At 22.4% G+C, this 20,843-nt stretch overlaps 4 protein-coding genes across 5 annotated transcripts; 1 reads left to right on the forward strand and 3 right to left on the reverse strand.

The window, feature by feature from the left end:
* Positions 1-1,390: 1,390 nt before the first annotated feature.
* On the reverse strand, positions 1,391-5,903 carry LOC105368477 (lipoprotein lipase; the record flags this gene model as incomplete). Its single annotated transcript, XM_011507489.1, has 6 exons — positions 1,391-1,487; positions 1,757-1,916; positions 2,153-2,353; positions 2,589-2,831; positions 3,586-3,731; positions 5,836-5,903. Coding segments are annotated over 6 exons (915 nt in total), but the record flags the coding sequence as incomplete, so codon positions are not given.
* Positions 5,904-13,536: 7,633 nt separating this feature from the next.
* On the reverse strand, positions 13,537-16,314 carry Ipp (inositol polyphosphate 1-phosphatase). Of its 2 annotated transcripts, none has more exons than XM_011507172.1 (5): positions 16,105-16,314; positions 15,507-15,740; positions 15,168-15,441; positions 14,731-14,899; positions 13,537-14,010 (listed from the first exon to the last, which is right to left on the reverse strand). In XM_011507172.1, exons 2-5 carry the CDS (start codon positions 15,717-15,719, stop codon positions 13,566-13,568), a joined length of 1,101 nt encoding a protein of 366 aa, XP_011505474.1. In that variant the 5' UTR covers positions 15,720-15,740; positions 16,105-16,314; the 3' UTR covers positions 13,537-13,565. The 2 variants fall into 2 exon arrangements, with proteins under 2 accessions (XP_011505474.1, XP_011505475.1); XM_011507173.1 differs by lacking the exon at positions 16,105-16,314 and adding an exon at positions 15,810-15,911.
* Positions 16,315-16,617: 303 nt separating this feature from the next.
* Positions 16,618-18,340, forward strand: Ppox (protoporphyrinogen oxidase). Its single transcript, XM_011507174.1, has 2 exons — positions 16,618-17,737; positions 17,898-18,340. Exons 1-2 carry the CDS (start codon positions 16,634-16,636, stop codon positions 18,216-18,218), a joined length of 1,425 nt encoding a protein of 474 aa, XP_011505476.1. The 5' UTR covers positions 16,618-16,633; the 3' UTR covers positions 18,219-18,340.
* Taf13 (TATA-box binding protein associated factor 13) lies at positions 18,219-19,533 on the reverse strand. Its single transcript, XM_011507490.1, has 4 exons — positions 19,507-19,533; positions 18,911-19,148; positions 18,713-18,814; positions 18,219-18,295 (listed from the first exon to the last, which is right to left on the reverse strand). Exons 1-4 carry the CDS (start codon positions 19,531-19,533, stop codon positions 18,291-18,293), a joined length of 372 nt encoding a protein of 123 aa, XP_011505792.1. The 3' UTR covers positions 18,219-18,290.
* Positions 19,534-20,843: the final 1,310 nt, after the last annotated feature.

A 20,843-nucleotide genomic window follows, 5' to 3' on the forward strand; every position in this document is an offset into this window, starting at 1 on the left:
TTTAATGTAAACATTTTAATTAATAAATCAAAATATTAATATTCATAACTTATAAAATATTCATAGTTTTTATATTATTTCACGTATACTAAATTTTATAGTATAAAATCTTATAAACATCATTGCAATAATCCAAAGTATGCGTTTCTTATGTATATTCATAGTTCATAGTATTTTAAATAAATGGTATTGACGTTATAACCTGTACATTTTTATATGAAAGCCGCAGAAATGTTATCAAGTATAAATTGGTCCACAAACATGCGCTAGCGGCATTGAAAAAAGAACTATTGGAACTACCTATCATATTGATACTAAGCCAGCGCATAAAAAAATTGAAGCTTGCATAACTGCGTGTAGCGGATGATACTATACACATTTATAGGCTAAGCATATTAAAATAGAAATATTATAAACAAACACGATTCAAGATTATTCATCTCCAATTACTGGATTTTTAATACCTCCAAAATTGTCTATAATCATCATTCGCTCTCTTAATGAACCTTGAACGCGTCTCTTTTTCCATCATCATCATTATTATTTTTTTTATTCAATAATGAAATTCGACATTGAAATTTTATATTTTTATTCGTAAACAACTAAGTAACTAACTAAAATGTAGTAAAGTACTTTGTTAGAGACAATAATGAATAAATGAAAAAGTAAATACAAACATGTACTTCAAGGCTTACGCATTGATAGCTTTCAAATAAGAAAAATTAAACAGAAATTTTTCAGAAAGTACTTATTATTTCATAATTAAAAAATGTTTAAATTAGTTTTTATTATTAACTTCACATAAAATTAATCCAAGCGTCTAATATTAGAATTAATACAATTTTTTTAATATATTGATAGTATTAATAAATACGTTAATGCATTCACGATACTTTAATATTCAATATTTCTAAATATACAAGATCACATGTTGAATCAAATATTCATTAAAAATAACATAAATAAAATAACAATAAAAAATATTGATAATTTTATTTTAATAATATGTTCAAATAATATTTATCGATTTGACATTAAAACATTATATAAATTAAATTACTATATTTTAACACTATTTTTTATATTAATTTTAATACAATTTATCAAATAATAATACGATTTTTTATTTACCATTGCATTTCAATTTTTATAAAATAGTTATATAAATATTTACATTAAGCATATAAGTTCTTTTATAGAAATAATTATTGACAAAATTAAATACTAAGTTAAAAACTATTAAAATCAAACCCATCGATTGTAAAGTTCGACTAAATTTTGAATATTCTTATTTAATTAAAATGTACATTTTTAAATCTTAAAGAAAAGTGGATTACTTGAAGACAAAATATATTCATTTCAACATGTATTTTATCTTAATGTCATAAAATTATTCGAGTTCAATATACAAATTGTTTGATACTGCCCCTCGTATCTGCATGCCAAAAGGTGATTGGCTTCTTGTATTCAGGTAAAATGTACCCATTCTAAAACAATTTTTGTTAATATAAGTTCTTATATTATAATATAGTTAATTATAGAGAAAATTAGATTAATATTATTTATAATATCGCAAAGATAAATATTATTTATAATTAATATTAAATATGATAAATAAAACATGATGAATCCATAAAAATTTATTAAAATGAAAATTGATTAGTTTTATTTATAATAACTATTAGATTTAAGTGAATATTAATTATAAATAACATAAATCTATATAAATTATTTTTAAATTATGCATTTAACTAACACATTAGTTGGAGTTGCGTATCCCATTGGTATTTTCATATTTTTATTACAAGTTCCACAATCAAACATTTGAGATGAATTACAATATGTGCCAATAAAAGCATTTTCTGTTTCTAAAGATTCAGCATAATATTTCCATGAACGATGATGACTACAAAAATCTATAAATTGCCACTTAATTCATAAATTCATTATGATACCTTTACAAGTTTTATAAATTTAATAAAAAATATTATATTTGAATTGTTTAGGATAACTTTTTCAGACAATACAAATATTAACACTTTATTAATTTTTATTAGCAATAATTCTTGTATATAAAAATCTTTACCAATTAAAAATCAACATTAATATTATATACTATATTGTAATAAAAAATAAAATGAATAACACTTGCCTTCATCAGAAAAAAACTCATAATGAATCGGACATCCGGGTTGAACTCGATATCCTTTATTAACATAAAACTGTACCGTAGCAGAAAGACGTGCTGTTCCATATGCCCCTGCATCTGTATGAATCGTATCTACAAATGCAGCATCATTCATAGAAAGATGCGCTTCTGGATAATTAAAATTTGGACCCGCAGGATCTAATCCTATTAGTGTATCAAATAAAATTATTTATATATTAGAATGATAACTACAACATTATATGAATGTATTGTCTCAGAAATATACTAATTAATTACTTATATATCTATGTAATACTAAAAGAAAGCAAAATCATGAATATGTTTCATTGTAATTATTTTATATTTATTAAAGTATTTATTATGATATATTAACATTATATCCGAATATTCCTAAATAATCAATAATAATTATACTCACCAGTAATTCGAGAAAGTTTAAAGCCAATAGTACGTCCCACGATGCCAGCAATTTGGGCACCCATTGAGTGCCCAATCAAATGAATACTTCTCTTAGATATGCCATAACTGATTAGTTGATTAATACCTCCAGAAATTACTTTTCCAACTAAACCTGCACTATCTGTTAAATCTGCATAACTCTGAGAAGATATATTTCTGTAATCTATAGCTATTACGTTATGATCTCTACGCTGAAGATATCCTATCATAAAGTAAATAAAAGTTTTATAATCGGTACTGAATTAATCAAAACTATAATAAAGCTTTAAAAAACTGAAAAATTATCGATTATATGACAAACTTAATTACTGCTATCTAATACTATAATTTAATAGGAAAATCGACGATCAATCTAAAGATGAGTAATATCAACACAATGTTTTTAAACATTTTATTATTTTAAATCTGAGCATTTTAAATAAAATGTTTATTAGCAAACATTCTTCAACTTATCTATATTTTATATCAAAAGTGTTTAAAGAATAACTATCATTCATTACTTGAATCATATTTAAGATCATAAATAATTTATAGAAAAAAGATATTTACAGCATATAGGTTACATGAAAGTATTTCTATTCAGTATATTTAAAATTTATTAAAATAATAAACTTTATGAAGCTTATTTTTATTTTGAAAACATTCTTGTTATTTTTATTACGAATTTATAGTATCATTTATTATTAATGTTTATTACAAAATATTTCTGTTTTATTTTTGAAAATTACCTGTTTTTTATTATTCTCTTTGCTTATTATTTTACAGCCGGCGAAAATATGATATACACAAGTACAAGTAATATGAATATATTAGGAAACTGAATCAAATATTTGATTGACGAATGTAACGAATTTAATTATTAAAATTGATATGCTTGAAGAAATAATCTTAACTATTGATTTTAAAATAATTAAATTATAATATATTACTTTAAAAATATTATATTCATTGCATACCAGAAGTAATAGCAATAACGTCATCACTTTCAACATTGCCTAGATAACCATGTAAATATATTACAGTTGGTTTTCTGGAATCCATATCAGTAACTAGCTTATTAATGTCTTGAAGAAACGCATCTTTATAATTTTTGATGCTTATACTATAAACAAAAAATAATCCGATAAATAAATAACTATACTCTAATCTAAACTCGAAAATTTCCATGAAATAAACATTTTTAAAATTATGTTAGTATTTTTTCAGTTAATTTACTTATTAATTTAAATAATGCTATATAATACATCTATTTAATATAAATAATAGATTATGCTCAATTATTTCAGATAAATATATAATAAGACAGAAGAAATATTAATTACCCATAAATAATATATTTATAATTTTAATTGATAATTTATTATAATTTTTATTATATCTAACTAATTTTTATAAATTTATATCTCTTATATAAATATATATTATATATTATATAAATATATATTATATATTTATATTGAATGACGATAATTAACTATAAATTTGAAAACGTTAAGAAATCTAAACCTTGCATTTTATTCAGAAATATTCCGAAATTTATAGGAAATGTCATTTGTAAAGTTTATAACGGTATGTAATTTTTATCATCTGCGTTAATTTGTCAATGTCAATAAATATACAATATATGAAGTAGATGAAGCGATCTGACTGTTAATGATATTGATTTCCAAGAACATATATACACTTGTAAATTACATTTCATTTGAACATATTTTTAACCCGATGACTATTATTTCAAATAAGATTATGACAAAACTTGAAGCTTATTATTTTTGATAAAATGATGTTCTTAATTAAGATTTTCAAATATATTTGTTAATAATTTTTCTGTAAATATTGAAAATAAATATATATAAATTGTTTCGTTTTAATTTGAAAGCAAATTAAATGATATAAAATAAAAATATTATATTAATGTCAATATAAAACAATTATAATATTTCATGAAACGAAAGAATTTTCTACATTTAATGATGACAATATAAAAAAATACTTAGATTGAACAAAATTTCATAGATGCGTAAATAATAATAGAATATGCATCAACATACTATAAAAGTTTTGGAATTTTGCATCAATATTCATAAAAATTAGAAAATACTACAAACTCATCGGTCAACAGAAATAAAAAACTTCGTCTGAAGTAATTTTTACGTATTTCATGTTAATATATTCTGAGTTTAAAATTGATTTCGATTTAAATAATTTTATCCCAAATAAACTGCTTTGTGCTTTTTATATTTTATAAGTAACATTAGAAAAAAATTTTCAGTATTGACATTAAATATAATAAATTAAACATTTTTAATAACTCAACGAAAATGTAAAAATGAATTTTCCACATTAGATGAAAAAGATATAATATAATTATAGTTTTGAAATATTTTATATTTTTATATAATTTAATAAAAAGAATAAGTACCCAGTATATAATCTATAGAAAATATTGTTTATACTATCTTCAAGCCACAAAGGTTTCTTTTCTGTAAATAAGTACAAGTAAATTTGTAAAAGTGTGATATAATTAATTCATTTTGTTAGTTGGAATGTAAAACATTTGTTTTTTATTCCACAATATATATATATATATATATATATATATATACAATGTAATACACATGATGAATACAATATAGACTGAAACTTTACATTTCATTTTCGTAGTTGGTATTCTTACAAAAATACTAGTAATACTCTATATTGTTACATTAAATCATAGTTTGATTTGATATACCAATTCTAATATATAACAAATTTTCGTAAATATATGAAATCGTAAAAAAATGATTATATTTAACAAATATTTCACTTAATTATTAAAGAAATATATTGGTTATTAATTATTTTAAAAGCATATTATTTATCTATCTATTCTTATATTTAGAAAATTAAATCATTAACATTCGTGTTAAAGAAAAAAAATATAGAAAATATAAATAAATAAGATTTATTAATGTAATTAAAATTTTTAAAATATTTAGTTAAAATTTTTTTTTATTACATATTCATTATATTATTATTAATAATTTTTACTTTTGTTAATTATATATTATTTGTTGGTAAAAGGAATAAACATAAATAATTTTTATCAATTTGCATATAATGGGCATTACAGAAAATCAACAATAAAAAAATCTATTTGGATGATTAAATTCAAACTGAAACCTAATTAAAATTAAATTAAACTAAAAAAATATATATAAGACAATATGTTTATATGTGTTTCGTATAGTAAGGATGGAAATATAGTTGAGTAAATATCATTTTGTTCAAACAAATTAATCACTTTTTATACAAATGAAAAATAAATAATTCATATTTGTTATACATGATTAAAAATTTTTAATTTGAATATGTTTAATGCTTTTGTTTCAGCGAAAATAATAACATTTTGTTTCATTTCTTCTACTAGAAATTAAAAAATTTTTAATCATTTCATATGTTCATTTCCATATGTACTCAACAGGACTATATTTAAAATAAATTTACTTTTTAAATATGCAATAAAAATTTAATTAAGAATTATTTAGATCATATACATAATGTTTTTTCATTATTTTCATCCTATTTCTTTATCTTTTTCTGAATTATTATAATTATTTAATGAGCTAAGTATAACATTAAATCAATTTAAATAAATAATTCAATTGCAATATATCAAAAATATATATTTTTATAACAAAATGTTGAGATTTCTACAAATTATAATCAACTCATTACTTTTAATATTTTTTATGTTTCTTCCAGTTAATATAATTAATAATATTAAAAAATTAATACTTTTGGGAACTTTATAAAAAAATAAATATTGATACGTAACAATAAAACATCTATGTTAAGTTTCGCAGGTTTAAATTAAAATACAGTATAAACTAAATAACGATACTCACGCATGAAACAATTGCAATTTACGCAGATTAGTAGCGGCAATAAGAATAACAAATTCAAAATTGTATACATAGTTTGAATAAAATTATTTATGATATAAAGTATTTGTATATATTTCTATCGACTGTGGCTTAATTGCTCGTTTACTCAATTTATAAGCTTTAAACCTTAACTAATTCACGTACACGTTTCGGCGGGGAATTTATGGCCTGATGTGAACATAGCAATCGAAGCGGAAATATTGCGCACGAATGAAAAAGGAAGGATATGATAAATAAGCACAAGAGGTAAGATACGCGGGAAAATTGAGTTAAATCTAAACGGACAGGCCAAGGATAAAAAATAAGGGGAAATATTTCTGTATATTAAAAGATTAACAATGTAGAAAATATTCAGACTCTGCAGAATTGATGTAATCCATTCATTTTGAGACAGTTTATTATCTTAGAAATGATTTATCTATGGACTTATGAAAATTTTCTAAAATATAATGTTAATATTCATAACTATTAGGTAAGTATATTTAACAACAAATTATTTTAAAAAATTATATCGATTACACATATTTTAATAATTTATTTCTTATTGTATATTGTTATGAATTTCAATAGTAATAACAAAAAATACAATGTAAAAATGAAATAAAAAATAATTTATTTTATTTTAATCAATGAATTAATTAATGTTTAATTAAATATTCACTTAATTCATTATAATAGAAATAAAAATTATGTATAGATCTAATAGTAATTATAGATAATAGTGTTATCCAAATTCATTATTATTATATAGCAGTTACTACTTTTAGCCAACTAAAACTATCTAATAATATTCATTAGATGAATAATCAGCACTAATGGCACAAAATTAATACTTAAAATATTATCAAAACAGTTTTTCCTTATTAATTTAACGATACCTTGACGCGCGTAATTTACTTCAAGGTTTCTATATATCAATTAACAACATAACATAATTTGAAGTAATTATCTCATTTCAATAAATTCAACTTACAATATAATATTTATTAAAGAATAGTTATGTTTAAAATTTCATCTGGCTTTTAAATAGTAATGTAAAACGATTTTACCATAAAAATGAAATTCTAAATGAATTACAACATTAAATAAAATTATAAAAATACAATAATTAGATATTATTGTTAAGAAAAGTTAATTTCTTTCAAAATAAAATAGTATTTAAATATAACAACATTAAATGAAGTATTAATTCAATTTTTCATTTTAACCACATGAACAGTAAATTGTTATACATATTTAAATTATTCTAATTCTATTAAACATAACATAGAAGTTTTGTACGCCTAGATTATGTAATGCCTTATAATACCTCTTTTTCATCGCTTTCAAAGATGCATATTTACCGAATTAGATATTCTATTTGAATAATTCAAGAACAATGAAGTGTATTATATATATATATATATATAATTTATATTCGTATAACACTACTGTTAAACTGAATTGTATAACTAAAAACTGTCTTGTTTCGCATAAATTAAGTCAAATATAATAATAATTAACGAATTTTTTGTCTCTTTAAATGCAAATTAAAACCTAAAATATATTAAGAATAGAGACTGTTTGAGAACACTTTTCACGTTTCATATTCAGTTTATTATATTATGTTTTTACGCATTTATCTGATTATACTATTTATATATTTTTTTGTTTAACTTTTACACAAGCATTCAAAATTTAAAAAAATATGACATAGAATTATTTAAAAATTAAATAAAAAATTAACATATTTTTTGTATCTAGATTGATAATAAATTTATAACAAAAAATGTATAAATTATAACAGGGCTTTTCTTTGAAGAAAATCATATCTGTGCTTCTTCTTCCATTTTCTTAAAATATAAAATAAAAAATACTTTATTCATTTTGCTTGATGATCACTGATAAGTCACACGATTTTCATGCGCTCTCGTACCGACCAAACAAATCGTTAAATAAAAATAAGAATAAAAATAGAATAGACTATAGTTTATTAGTAATACAATAAATCATATAATCAAATCAATATATTTAGCTGATAAATATAGAAGCTATAGTTTTGTCCAACTTACGAATAAAATTATTATATTTGAATTATATATTAAAATTATTCGGGGGCAATTGATAAAATTATATTTATGTTGATCGTAAAGTTAATTTTATGATTAATAAGATGAATTTTTTTATATAATATTTCTGATATATGATTATATAAAGAATTGTTTATTGATGAACAAAAGATATATATACGTTTTAACATATATAAATTAAATTAATAGAAATATAGAAGAGTCAGTAAAAATCTTGTGGCAATATATATCATTAAAATTGTAAAATCCGATGAGATTGTAATAACATAAAGAAATCAACATTGGATCAGTCATTTTATTCCTGGAGCGTATGTCAATATAAATGGAGATCAAGGATATTTTATAATATAAAATTTAACTGAATTTATATTTTTACATTACAATAATGTATAACTAAATTATATGTGTAGTATCGAAATTGGGTCTAGTATATCAACAGATACCAAATTTGTTAAGTGGAGAGAGAAAATGAGAGTGCATTAAAGTTGTAGTTGATACCATTTATATAGTAACAATCAAGTATACTCCCAATGCCATGAGAAAGATATCATTTAATTTAATATTAGATGCAATTGTATATATTTTTTATATATTAAATTATATTATCTATAAAAAAGATTTTACGATTAGAAGAAGCACGATTTTAATTTTTTTATATAAATAAATATAAGGAATGTTTTTTAAATAGAAATGTTTTCAGTTAAATAAAAATAAAATATATAAATGACAACAATAAAAGAACAATGACTGAAAAGATAAAATATATGTAGACATAGGTAAGTCATTTACGTTTTAAAGAAAACAGGAAGTTTTCATTTCACAATGTTAACAGTAGTAGTTTACAAGTTATAAAAACTTAAACTAAAAGTAGCAAATGTGAGCCTAGAAAATATTTCTATAATGAACTATGTATAAAAATTAAAATTAAAAATTTTTTAAATTTTTATTATGAATAAATAATAGTAAATATTATTAACACAAGCCATGACAAATAAAATGATTATTTAATATATAAAATTTTGATTATTTTGAACTTTTTGTTGAAAAAATAGGGAAAATATTTTAATATAAATTGAAATATAAAATTCAGAATTAACATAGACCGTTGCAATGTAATGTAACAGCACTATCAATGAACTGTTTAAACCGGAAGAAAAAAAGAAAACTTGGAAAGCGATTTATTTAGGTCACGCCGTAAATTATTTAATTGTTCAATATCTTTGTAAATAATTTATTTTTGTAATTATTTTGATACCTATAATACCAAAACTAAAACTGATCGCAGTACAATTATTATAGTAACTTAAAACTATAAGCATTGTTATAATTAAAAAGTAATGTAAGTTTTTAATTAGTTAAATTAAATGACTTTTATGATTGTCTAAATAAATAATATATTGATTTAATAATTTAATTTTTGTGTATACATTTTTCAATACAAGTGCTTATTCCTGCAAAGCATAGTCTATAATTATTTTATTGTATATTATATGATATATCCCTTTTTTTATAAAATCATATTAATTTTTTTAGTATTTTCAAAGGATTATATATTTAAATAGAAGCCTCCGCAATGAGATTATTTATATTATGAAATTTCAAGAAATACGTTTTAAATTTACATGTTATAAATATATTTATAATGTTTATTTATTTATTATATAAATGCTTATTTGTAGTCATGTTTAATTTAATAAAAATATCTTTTAAGTTTCTAAATCACTATAAACAAATTGATAAATTTGTATTAATATACAAGTTTTATACTTTTGTAAGTTCAATATATTATCGCTTGAATATTTTTATTTATAATAAATTAATAGCTATTGATAATTTTTAAATTAATTTTTAACTTTATTATAAGATTTTTTCATTTGAAACTAAATATTATAAATAAATAAAAATAGAATGTCTTTTAAGACTTCGAATCAGTCCTTATTATTATTAGTACTCAATCAAGAGATTTTACAGCTTTTTAAAAAATCTATTGCATGAAGCAGCTTAATATTATGATCAAGAAATCAGATTATCACTGCTTTTTTTATTATAAACTTGCAGTTATAATCATTTTTGTAGTCATTCTTATACTTTTTACATTTGTAACGCATTTGATTTCATTTCGTTAATTTCATACTGTTGTATATCTCTCTTGATTTTACAATGCTAAATGCGTTGTTGAATAAGACCAAACCTCAATTTTATTACTCTTCTGTTACATTTTTCTTAAAGCATAAGACACCTTCACTCTGTTTTTTGTCATTATACTGCTTAAAAAATATATTATGTTGGATCTTTTACATTTTTACCATATCAGAAATATTTATTTACCCATTTGTTTTTTGAATGTACTAGAAGTATATTGTTTTATTTATCTATCGCTCTAGTATGCGAAATACATACCTCTAGTCTCTTTCCGTTATCGTTCCAATTTATCAACTACAAGCTTAGACGTAGTAGCCTTGTCACCGGTAGAATAATGATTTATGGTGAAAAGGGCAATGATAAATACATGATTATTAATTTCATCGACAAAATTAAATGCATTTTAAAGACATTTAAATAAATTATTTCATGATATCAATAATATCCAATAATGCATAAACTGTAGAATTTGAACCTATACTTCACTTATTAAATCAAATTTTTAATATAGAGTTAAATCTACTATTATACTATTGTAAAATTCGATTTGTTAAAAACCAACTCAGTTAACGTTAAGAAAAAGAATTATTATTACTTCTTGTTCATATACTTTGTAAATCTAAATTTTCATAAAGAATAAATTATCATTTTTCATCACCAGTCTGCAGAATCTAGGGTATAATTGCCATTGTATACGATAAAATATCAAATTAATCAGCAGAAACAATTAGAAAGATTACAGTTGATGATGTAGTCGGAAGCTATATAATTTTAAAACTTAATTTTTAAACTTAGTAATCAATGTTTATTGCATAACAGATATGACTAAAATTATGCAATTTTCAAAATATTATTAAATAATAATGCAATTCAATGTAGTATAATTAATCTTATAATTCAGAAAATATTCTTTTGTACGTGCCATTATTACACGTTTAATGTGTTTACTATGAGTGAACAAATTCAACTCTATATTAGAATTGGGTTTATTCTTGCTATTATTACTGAATCATTTATCATTCATATAAAATTGAAGATTTTCTGAACATCAATATTTTCCTGGAAAATATAGTCATTTTTTTGTACTTAATAATTACATACTTACATAAAGTAAGTAAATATAGACGTAAAAAATTATACAATAAATAAATAAATTGTGTTTTTAAAGTTGACTATACTTAACTATAATCAAATGTACTACTTCAAGAAAATTCTAATTTTTTATTCCTTAATAATTTAAAAAAAATTAATAAAAATATGTAGTAATGATATAAGAGTTATGATACAATTGTTTTTACAATTTTTTTTTTTATTTTGTTTTGAATTATCAATAAAAAAATGAAATTGTAGTTACGGATACTTTCAATTTTAAATTATAAAATCGTTTAAGGTCTAATTTACAATATTGTTATTTTGTTACAAAATTAGTTAGAAATATTTATTATACTCTTTAAATATGTATGTATATATGAAATTGTAAAAACGAAAAAAAGAATAAAAACGTTGTTAAAATATAAATCGATTAATTTATAAAAAATTTTAATCAGAAACTTATAAATTAGTTGTAATTTGTATTTCTAGAAGAATTTTAAATAAAGTATTCAAAAGAATTTTAATTTAGGAAAAAATTAAATTTTTTTCATTTTTTTCACATAAGTATACTTTCGTTACAAATATCTATCAAATATAGTAATAGAATTTAACAATCTAAATAATATTATACCTTAATTATAAATAATAAATAACTTAGGATAAATTAATAAATTATTCTAAGGATAAATTAAATTAGGATAACTCCTAATTTATCCAGTGTTTGAAATTTGGAAGATTTGTTAATTCACTTACATTTCGATAGTAAATTAGAAATGCATTAAATAAATCAGTTATTATCATGAAGCTGATATAAAAATACTTATTAGATCACTGCTATTATTATATGCTTATTGTTCAATATAATTACATAAATCATGATAAAAAATCAATCAATTTATACTATGATGCAGATTACATTCTCTCTGCCTCTCTCCCTCTCTCTCATAAAAACAGAATGTACACAATTTGCTGTTTCCCTTTCCTATGCTCTTTCCTCGTACCTTTTTTTCTACATTTTGTATTTATATTCAATCAATACCTTTTTTTTATTTTCTTTTCCCTTTTTATTCTCATTAGGTTTAATTCAGGCCTTAAGCTTGCACCTAACAAGATAATTCAGCAGTATTATATATTAGCATTCGTAATAGAATTCATATTTTAAATTTTTGTTATGAAATCGAGTTGACGAGAGTATTATGTAGTTGTATTATTTAAATTAAATATAACATTATCAATGAATTAATTAATAAGTAAATTTATAAATAATTTATTAGTACAAAATAATTAAAATAAAATTGTATAATATTTTTAGGTTTTATAGTACAGTAATAAAATAATAGGAATAAATATTTATACAATTTATATCAGCACATAAAGATTTATAAATAATAATTCTTTAAAAACATAAATAATAGTTTAGATGGATTATATTCGTCTTGAAGTCCAACTAGAAGAAACATATTTATACATATGTAAAATAAAAGAACAAATCATTTTTATACTTAATGTTTTATAATCAACTATAAAGTATAAAATTTATTAAAATAACAATTTGCATTATTTATTATATCTTAATTTTATTTAAAATATTAACTAATATAAAATAAGAAAATGAAATCAAATAGATCACAAATTCGTTAAATGGAATAAGATATTAGCTTTCAAACTTAAAAGATATTAAGTAGATATCTCTTATGAGTATTTTTAACATAAGACATTTGTTAAAATATCTAAAGTTTTTGTATCTTGGAAAGCAATCAAACCTCCATCATTAGAAATTTCATTGTCAAAACCAGAGTACTTTATAGTAGCAGTATAACAATCAGAATTATTTATGTACTTTTTAAAATCTAAAATACTACCACCTTGAGATTTTAATATGCAATGAGGAGCACATATATCCCATCGATAAGTTGAACTCTTAGAAAGTACATAAGCAGCAGCTTGGCCCAAAGCAACACTTATAAGCTTGTAACCTGCTCCTGCAACTTCCACAGTCTTAAATTGAGCTTCTTCTAATTTAAGTTTTATACTTGGATCCTCTACTCTACTAATTAGAACTATTTTGTTTGGTGGTTCGTCATTGTTAGGAATTGAGCAGCAAGATATACTATTATCAGAAAATCCCCAATAACACATACCTTTCCACCTTAAAGAAAGAAATCACTTTTACTTTTTTCTACTTCTAATCAATTTCAAATATAAAATATATTTTAATAGTTAGTAATCTGTTATACTATTAATTCTTAGAATAAAATAAACATTAATATTAAAAGAAAATGAATGTATTATACAATTATCTAAAAAGGAATAATTTCAACTAATATTTTATTATAATTGAATTAATATGATGTTATAGAATAAAATAATCAATTTACTATCTTCTATCCTCCTTTTGATATAAAAAAAATAACAATTTTTCTATTTTTTCATTGAAATTTTTCATTAACCTTAACACAAAAGAATATTTTATATTTTTAATGTATTACAGAGTGTAAATACTTACAAGAGTATTATTTTATAGTATCATCAAATTTAACAAAATAATGAACATCTGATTTTTATATTTACTTTGTGCGTGCGTGTGCCCGCACGTGCATGCACATATTGCAACATGTTTAAGAGAGAAATTTTTGTTATAATACTTTTATACTTAATCATTCATAATATTTTAAACCATTGAAGCATAAATATTACATTATATAATAAAAATTATTACACTAAAAGTAGAAAATAAAAACCAATAATTTTAAAACATAATTAAAAAAATAATGATTAACTTCATACAATATTTTCAATTAAAATTGAAGCATGAATTCATATAAATAGTATTCATATAAATAATTGCATTATATTTTCCCATGCTTACTGAGTTTCTATTTGTGAGTAAAATGGTTGATTTACTACTCCTATAACTGGTAGGCCAGAACTTCGACAATAAGCTCCAATAAGTACAGTAACACAACGTAATCCACTCATATGTAGTCCAGTAATTTTATCAATAACTTCTCCTCCATTTATATAATCAGCTGTTGAATCTATTTAGATGTACATACATGTATATAATATACTGTAAGTCAAATGATCTATATGTATATATATTATATCCTTATAATAATAATGTAATATTTTTTAAAAACATTAATTACATGCTTTAATAATATATACCATATGATATTTATTGTTAAAAAACCTAATATATTATTATTCTGATAATTTATTATATATAGATATATAATTTAATTCTAGTTTTAGTAATTGCAGATATATAGATATAATAATATATAATATATCAATTTTTTATACCAATTGGATCAATCCATATTCCAAGGTCTGATATATCAGTTTCAAAATCTGTAGGAATATTTATTGGATCAATTGCAACATCGGTTAAAACTATATTTTTATGTACTTCTTCAGAAAGTAATTCTGCAGTTGTTTGATCATCATCTAAAACTTTTCTTAGAAGTTCAGCAGTTTTTTCTGAACTAGAACAAATTTTAACAATAATTGTCTCTCCCAAAGTATTACTAAAAACATTGTTTTCTTCTCCTTTAACTGCATCAGCTAGTTCTGGAAACTGATATTGCTTATACACATTTTTATTGTCTCAAGTTTTCTGAAAATTTAAATAAAAGTAACTACCTCTAATCCAATATCATGTCTAATTGTTTCTTGTATGAGAACATCGGCTAATGTCTTAAAATCTTGAAAAAATCGTGGATTTTTTTCCTGTGCTGACTTTTCTTGAATAAGCAATGTAAATAATGCCTTGTTTTGTCTACAAATTCGTGCAATATTTGCTGCTTTTTCAGATACTTTTAGTAATACTCTTAAAAGTCGACTACCGTCCTTCATTTTAAAAAATATTATTTCTTTCTAAAAAGTAAAAAATGTCTAATATTTGACTATTTCAATTTAGTGTTCGATTTTAGAACTAAAGCTTACAAAGAATCCATATGAAGATAACTCTTGAATAGCATTAATATAATTCCATTAGTAATATCAAATCCTATTATTAACTACATCAAAATACTATTGTTATTCAAAATCGCACTCATACAATAATTGAAAAGGTTATATTATACATTCCATTCATACCTTTTCATATTTATATAGAAATTTTAGAATTCAAATAAATTTTTTGGAGTTCATATAATAGCAGAAACATTTTAATACTCCTTTCTCGTTACTATACAAAAAATCTATGCAATGTGTTTATACAAAGCAAAATAATATTTACCTTTATAAAAATTCTTCCTTGTCAAATAGATTTGATAAATGTCAAAACAAGATAAACGCAAACCACTCGCCACGATACGACGATAACAAATACGTAATATAGACGATGTATCGATTGTTAAATATTCTGCTACTTTTTTTCTGTTCTACATTATCTATCGCCATCTACGATCTTATGGGTCACTAGGTTAAACTTTACAAGCATCATTGTACCAAATATATACAATCAATAATTAATTATAATTAGAAATAAGTTGAAAATATTTCTAAAAATGTGAATTCTTTAAAATAATTGTCGAACATTTTTTTATTTCAAATTTGAATGAAGTCTTATTAAATTTGATTCTAAAGATCGAATTAAGTGTATATAAAACAGTTTTGTAAATATTTTAGAAAGATTCATCTTTAGCATATTTCAAATATTGTGAAATTCATTAAGTTACAAATTTACAAATTAAAGTTTATATAAAATTTTATTTTATATAAAGTTATTTAGTTTATATAAAGTTTATATTAAATTTCAATTTAAAATGACAGCAATTTTAGGTGGAGGAATATCGGGCTTAAGTGCAGCATATTATTGTCTTGAAAATTCAAAAATTGGGTCTGTTGCTCTTTATGAATCATCAAAGCATCTTGGAGGATGGATTAAAAGTATAACAACACCTAGTGGAGTAATATTTGAAAAAGGTCCACGAACTATTCGATTAGGAAATAAAGCAGCGCAAAATACTTTAATGTTAATTGAAAAACTAAATTTAAATTCTAAAATTATACCAATTAAATGGAACCATCCAGCATATTCTAATAGATTAATTTATGCAAATGAAACATTACATGTTTTACCAAATAATGTTACAAACTTATTTAAAATTCAGGAACCATTTAATCGACGTTTAATTTCAATAGCATGGAATGAAGTTAGAGTTCCAAAAGAAATAAATGAAGATGAGAGTATATATAGTTTTACAGAAAGAAGATTAGGAAAAGATGTTGCTGATTTTTTAATTAGTCCACTTATTTCTGGAATTTGTGCAGGAAATGCTAAAGAAATAAGTGTAAAATTTTTAATGAAAAATGGTTTTGAATACGAACAAAAATACGGTTCAATAACGAAAGGTATTGTTTTAAACTTAATGAGGCATCTTTTGTCAAATTTTAAAACAAATAGTCATAAAGAGAAAGAATTGACAACTGATTTAATTAATAGAGCTAAAGTTGAAAAATGGTTTGCATGGGGCCTACATGGTGGACTTGAACAATTACCCATAGCTTTAAAAAATAACTTAAACTCTAATTCTAATATTAAAATTTATAAGAACACACCATGTGAACAATTGACTTTTAAACCGGGTGTGGCAGAATTATTAACTAATGGTAAAGTTGAAAAATATTGCAAAGTAATTTCTAGCATTTCAGCAAAAAGTCTTGCTCCATTGTTAGAAAAACAGCATCCACAATTGGCGCAAGAAATTAAAACAATACCATTTGTAACTGTAGCTGTTGTTAATCTCCGTTATTCTGAAAATATTTTACCACTTGAAGCTTTTGGATTGCTTGTACCACCAAATGAAAACTTACCAATATTGGGAATTGTGTTTGATTCTAGTATATTTAAAAAGGATTCGAGCACGGTAAATAATTAAAACTGTAACATGTTTTGATAAGTCATATATTAACCATAAAAAAGAATAATTTGAGAATTTTTAAATAATACATTGATAATTTTAAAAAAAGTATATTTTCTTAAAATGGCACATATAATACTTCTATGATAAAAATATCATTTTGCAGGTACTGACAGTTATGATGGGAGGTGTATGGTTTGATAAATACTTTGGTGATAATCCAACAAATGAACACTTCTTGTCGACAGCAGTGAATCAAACAAAAAGTATACTTAATATGAAAAAGGATCCAGTAGAGTATGATGTAACTGTGTTGAAGGACTGCATCCCACAATATGTTGTTGGTCATTATCAAAAAGTACAACGGATTCAAAACTATATATCAGCACATAAAATACCCTTGGCACTTTGTGGTTCATCATTTGATGGAATTGGTTTGAATGATGTTATTCTGTCGGCAAAAAAGGCCGTTTCTCACATTGCTTAGTGATTTGGCCTTTTACTTAAAGCTCAGGTTCCATGCTCACATGCATTATGTAACATGATGTCTTGCAAATAATTATTCTAAGCTTAAAACAATGGAAATAAATTTCTGGGCAAACCTCTTTTTAAAATTCAAAATTATTTGTAAAATATATGTTATAATAAATAAGAATACTGTTATATTACATCAATGTTATACAATAATTTTTAAATAATAATTTTTTTACGTATAAATTTCTAGAGTATTTTATACACAAAAGAATAAAAAATAATAAAAATTTTTATAAATAACTATTAAATCTTATCTAACAATTTTAACAATTAATCATGCTTAAGTAATATTTAACATGCATTTTATTTTTCTTCGGTATAAACTTAATACTAAACTTTGTCACACAAAGTTAATTAATGCATTATAGACTATTAAGAAATTTCATTATTAAGAAAATAATTAACACAACTACATCAATTTATATTTTTTTTATTGAGTAACGTTACCTGCATATTTAACTTCATCAAAAGCTTTTCTTGCTTTCTTCAATTCTTCATTCATAGTTAGGAGATCCTTTACTCTAGCATATTTTCGAGGATCTTTTCTTACTAAAATAAAAAGACAATCATTCTTTTATAATTATTTACAAATTAATAAAAATGAATAAGACGATTTCTGATTATGGTTGATAAAAAAATTTTTACCTAAAAACACAATATCCTCTACCTGAACTCTTCCAGTTCTCCCTATTTCCATAGCACGATGAGTCATTTCTGTGATATATTCTATTACAAGATCCTCAAGTAAATCAACACTTTCTGTATATGGATTTTGATCATCACCAAAACCGTACATCATACAACGAAGTTCTTTTGAGAAAAGTCTTTTTTTTCCACTAGTTAAAGTGCCCCCGATAGGAATTTCACTCTCCTCATCTTCAAACTGAAAAACATAACACAAAATATAAAAATATATTTGAATTTCATATTTTCAAATATTAGTGTTAAAATACAATAAAGTTCTTCTAATTCCTAAAAACGAAATATTTCACAAAATATCTAATTAATTTTTTATCCGAAATTGTTTAAAATAATTCATTTATTTTATTTTTAAAAAATAATTGCAATTCATTGCTATACCTAATAGAAAATTAATATACTATATTAATAATAAATTAAAACTTTAATTAACATGATATTTTTTTAGAATGAATGAAACTTCACAATTTTCAAAAAAACAATGAAAAACTATTGAATGGGAAACATTTAAAATGATTATAGGTTAGGTATGATTATTCTACCTGTTCGAAAGTTTCCTCTTGTGCCATTTCTTTCCTTTTATAAAAGAAAAATTTGTACTACAAAATAATATCTGAGAATAAAACGTTTTCCCAAGATGTAGACTTAATCAAATAAGTCTTTATGCCCACTAAAAACAGTTAGGATAAATAATTTAAATTGTACTTTGAATTATATTTAATGATAGAAATATAAATACAGAAGCATTGCAAAATGCGACTCAACAATGCTAGACACTGCTCGATGTTCCATTTCACAGTGCGTCAACCAACTGTTAATATGTCATGACTTAGTTGCAGCGGCGTCTTCAGATGGCACTGCCGCGATGATTGAACCTTCTGCTATAGCAGCCGATTAAGAAGCTATTTAACAAAAACACAACAAAACCTATTTAATTGTTAGCTCCTATCTTATAAAAGGATGAATTCTCGTAATTTATACGTTATATATTATTAGATATTCTTACTTTTCTTTTCAATAACGAAATATTTTTTATTACATAGTAATAGGTACTTGCAAGATCTACAAGTCTTATTCAGTATATTTTCCATTGGTTAGATTGACTGTTATTTCAAATTTTTCGTACTTTTACTATCATTGAAAATTTAGTTCACAATTTACTTATTAGCATGAATCTAACTAAATACCGCTGCTCCGAATAAGTGAAAAACAGTGATATTCAAAAGAAAAATATAAAGTTGATGAAAAGAAAAATCAATAAGTTGACGTGACTGAAGGATGATACAAAGAAGAAGTAAGGCTCGTAGCATAAACAGCTATTTTCATATATGACATTGTTACGAAGATACAGGAAATTTTCAAAATTTAATCAGAGCGATATTTCAGAACAAAGAAAAACGTGCTGTATAAAAAATTGATGAAAATATATTGGTAAGTATGCGTGATATTTCCACAGCAATCTTTAAACAATGCACGCATATATATATATATATATATATATATATATATATATATATATATATAATATATAATATATATTAGTGTGTGCGCGCGCGCGTGCGAGTTGTGTGCACGCACGCTTGTAAATATATAAATATATATTGCAACGAGATTTCTTGCACAGCTTTCTTTATATATTAAATCACCAAACAAACCTAGATAGTGTAATTAACAAAAAAAAAAATAATAATACAAACTAATTGTACTAGTAGTTACACACTTTTATAATTTCTGTTTTATGTTTGTAAATGTTTTTCAATACAGAAGTATTAATCTTTATTAACTACAATATTATATTACATCTATTTAGTTTCATTTAGAAAATATTAAACCTTTCTAAAACTACTTTTAATTTTCAGGTTGAAAATGACGCATTAAA

Source organism: Ceratosolen solmsi, unplaced genomic scaffold (genome assembly GCF_000503995.2).
Source record: "Ceratosolen solmsi marchali unplaced genomic scaffold, CerSol_1.0 scaffold6, whole genome shotgun sequence".
Classification (NCBI taxonomy): domain Eukaryota; kingdom Metazoa; phylum Arthropoda; class Insecta; order Hymenoptera; family Agaonidae; genus Ceratosolen; species Ceratosolen solmsi.

Bases quoted from the DNA above. Each gene is read 5' to 3' on its own strand.
- Ipp (XM_011507172.1), bottom strand. From the start codon at position 15,719: ATGAAGGACGGTAGTCGACTTTTAAGAGTATTACTAAAAGTATCTGAA. The intron at 14,900-15,167 runs GTATAAAAAATT...ACATCTAAATAG, and splicing joins AATATGGATTGATCCAATTG to ATTCAACAGCTGATTATATA. The intron at 14,011-14,730 runs GTAAGCATGGGA...TCTTTCTTTAAG, and splicing joins TACTCACAAATAGAAACTCA to GTGGAAAGGTATGTGTTATT.
- Ppox (XM_011507174.1), top strand. From the start codon at position 16,634: ATGACAGCAATTTTAGGTGGAGGAATATCGGGCTTAAGTGCAGCATAT. The intron at 17,738-17,897 runs GTAAATAATTAA...ATCATTTTGCAG, and splicing joins TTAAAAAGGATTCGAGCACG to GTACTGACAGTTATGATGGG.
- Taf13 (XM_011507490.1), bottom strand. From the start codon at position 19,533: ATGGCACAAGAGGAAACTTTCGAACAG. The intron at 19,149-19,506 runs GTAGAATAATCA...TATGTTTTTCAG, and splicing joins AAGAGGAAACTTTCGAACAG to TTTGAAGATGAGGAGAGTGA. The intron at 18,815-18,910 runs GTAAAAATTTTT...TTTTTATTTTAG, and splicing joins AGAGGATATTGTGTTTTTAG to TAAGAAAAGATCCTCGAAAA.